The sequence below is a fragment of the Trichinella spiralis genome (genome assembly GCF_000181795.1).
Source record: "Trichinella spiralis strain ISS 195 chromosome Unknown Scfld1962, whole genome shotgun sequence".
Taxonomy (NCBI): domain Eukaryota; kingdom Metazoa; phylum Nematoda; class Enoplea; order Trichinellida; family Trichinellidae; genus Trichinella; species Trichinella spiralis.
The window spans coordinates 1-3,376 of NW_003528901.1; the positions used below are offsets into that span (position 1 = coordinate 1).

The window sequence follows — 3,376 nt, forward strand, 5'->3', positions numbered from 1 at the left end:
TGCTGCAGATAGTACTGTCTACGTGACAAAATGGAATCATGACAACAGTGATGGCACATTTTTCAGGCCGATAAGTTCATTAAAAGATACCCGCGAAAAGCATTTACAAGTCAGTCAATCAATTCATCCGCCCGTAAAGATCAATACAAAAGAAGCTAGTATATATTTCATAAAAAGAAAAATCACGCAATGTATTTAAGCATCAGTTTATAATTAATATTTACACGCTTATTTCGCAAGCTACTCGTCCTTTCAATGTAATCACATCTTGCTTGGTTGCATATCCAAGAGCTCGCAGTACACGTTTACGGCGGTGCAGTTCATCCAGATGCATCAAATTTTTGTATTTTTCAAGTTTTCATTCGCTTCATTCCACTTATTCAGCAACTAAAATTGAATATTACAATTATAATGAAGTATGCGTGATACTGTTGACAAACAAATTAAAAAAAATAATTCAACCTGTTGTTTTTCTTCATATTTTTCCAAATAATCTTCAAATAATGGATCTTTAGTGATATCCATTTGCTCTATTGATGACTTCAGTAACTCCACCCGATTGTGCATTTCAATAAATTCTTCATCATTAATTTTCATGTCTTTTATTGGATCAAGTAATGGAATACCGCCTTCTGATTCCGGAAAACGTCTTTTCACCTCCTGAAAACAATTCTTCATCAAGAGCAAATTCTTCAATAAATAAACTAATGCCATACTGTCAGTGTATTCAAAACTGAATTCTTGGAATCATCATTTTTCAAGTCAATCGGATACCGTACTCGAATGCTACTAATTTTACTTATGCAGTGCAACAAAATGGGCACAATCTGGAGAAATTTTGTTGAATTAGAAATGAAAAAAAAAACAATATTCGAGATAAAAATTTTACCTCAATCTTGGCTTTTTGTCCAGGAACGGCGGGTCTCAAACACTCAATATCTCCCTTGCCTGTATAAGAGGCATTCGAAACAGGCAACAAAACATCGACGACAAATTCCGGATTCACTTCCAGATTTTTTCGCTGAACAATTAATTTTGCAAAAAACAAACAATATTCTGATCAAACAACACTTTTTATACGTACTTTGCAATAAACTTTTCGAAAATTAATCAATACACCCCATCCAAAAACGTCATGTTGTGTTCTGATCTAAAATCACACCAACAAATTAATTACCAGTAATTACCATCAACTAGTATAAACAAGTGAAAAGCAGCAAAATTTTTAAACAATAAATGTACAATGGACCCTGGTTAATACGAACACGAAAAATGCTCATTTCACAAAGGAGTAGCAATGAATGAATGTTTCAAAGGCAGACACGTCGACAAATAATTTTTCATGCTAGAAGATTTATATTACTTTTGAAAATGCGCTAAACGGCATTTCACACGTCATTATTATTATTATTGCTTTGCTTACATAAATCCAAATTATAGTTTTTTTGATATTACTGAATGCTGTGTGCGTCCTCAACAAAATTCTCACTTAATCAAGTGAATCGAAGACAGATTGCGCGATACGTGACGCTGCGCTTGAACTAATCGCCTGATTTTCAAGCTCAATAATGCTTTTGAAAAAAAAACTGCTCGTATTAAAAGGGAAATTTGTTTTAAGCAGAGCTTGGTGTTCGCTTGAACAAAACGCTTGAATACTATTAGATATGTTAATTTTCCTACTGTAAAAACTGTTCGTCTTAACCAGAGTCCACTGCTTATTACTTTTGAAATAACAAACACAACAACTCTACGTACATGCAAAAGACGTCCCGGCAATAAAAATGGTGCAATGTAATTGGCCTTGGTAATGTATGCCAACATTTTTTCTTGCAACTTTTCAATATCTTTTTTTACGTTCACATATCCCAAAAGTTCATTCTCTTTTGTCACGAGTACATTCTCAAATTCCATGCGTATCTTCTCCGCTTCTAAAATCACACTTGTACATTATACACTTTTTCAAATAAAAATCTCACTACATTTCAAAGCTGAATAAATAAATGGATAAAATAAAAGAAAAAACTGCAATCCAATTATACATGAACAACATTTAAAACAAAATAATAATTCAATATAAACTACAAGAATATAGATGATATTAACGTTTAGAAATGTTTGTTCACAGAAAAAATACTCACTTTCATATAACGCTGGCATAGTACTATATTTTTTGAAATTGAAAATAATGAACGTTCCAACATAAATTCAGGATTAATGCCTTCAACACGGAAAAGGTTCAAAACCATGTTGTAAGTTAGGCGAAATTCTGAATTTAACGGATCAGCGTCGCCCTGCAAGCAAATTTTCAGAATAACTCACCAACTATCTTTCTTCAGAATATTTTTGCGCTCAAATGAAACAAATTGTGCTTACTTTGATAATGTTTTTGGCAATATCGGCTCCAATTGAGCTTTCAAGAACTAAAATCACAACACCTCTCTTATCAAGACCACGTCTTCCAGCGCGTCCAGACATTTGAATATATTCCCCGGATGAAAGCTATATACAGAACAAGAAAAAAATAATTTACAACAAACAACTAATTATGAAAATTCATGATTCAATGCTTTTTTTTTCTAAAACTAAAAGTTGAACAGTTTAATTAAATCATTGCAATTATATTACCCAACGATGAACTTTGCCGTCAAATTTTCGAACGGCTGTAAATAAAACAGTCTTCGCAGGCATGTTCAAGCCCATGGAAAATGTCTCCGTAGCAAACAAAGCCTAATATAAGTTTGTTCAAAATAATGAAAAATAAATGCAACAAAAAATCAGTATTCTTGCCTTTATCAAGCCTTCCGCGAACAAAATCTCAATCACTTCTTTTATAATTGGCAACAAACCAGAGTGATGAATTCCAATACCATTTTTCAAAATTGGCAACAATGATTCTATCTACAAAATGCCTTGTTTGTACTTCGGTTTTCATGGATAAAAAGATTTCACATAAAGCATCATAAATATCATAACATTCCACAAATTCAATTACTTATTATAATTGTTAATAACAAAAAGTAAAAATAAAAAAACCAACTTGCGGCAGTTTGCGGTCTTCTTCTGATAATAATGCAATGGCATTGCAAAAGACATCTTGAATTAAAAGTTTCTCTCTAGCTAAAGCATTTGAATAATGGCAAAATGATAAATTGAAATTTACAAAATTAACATACAGTCAGTTAAATCTAGAGAGCTAATTTCCATGGCCTGTACTTCGCACTCTTTGCGACTGAAACTAAAAACAATAACTGGAGACAATTGCCTTTCCATGATCAATCGGATCAATTTGTGCAAAGCCGACAGCTAAATAAAAATTATTTCCAAACTCTAAAATGCACAAAAATATCATTTAAACAACAAACTTTGCACACGCCCC

The 3,376-nt window shown here is 32.5% G+C and overlaps 1 protein-coding gene across 1 annotated transcript; it reads right to left on the reverse strand.

The window, feature by feature from the left end:
* Positions 1-387: 387 nt before the first annotated feature.
* Positions 388-3,303, reverse strand: Tsp_12792 (conserved hypothetical protein; the record flags this gene model as incomplete). Its single annotated transcript, XM_003368752.1, has 8 exons — positions 388-660; positions 717-827; positions 890-1,021; positions 1,756-1,899; positions 2,139-2,291; positions 2,374-2,499; positions 3,038-3,117; positions 3,174-3,303. Coding segments are annotated over 8 exons (1,149 nt in total), but the record flags the coding sequence as incomplete, so codon positions are not given.
* Positions 3,304-3,376: the final 73 nt, after the last annotated feature.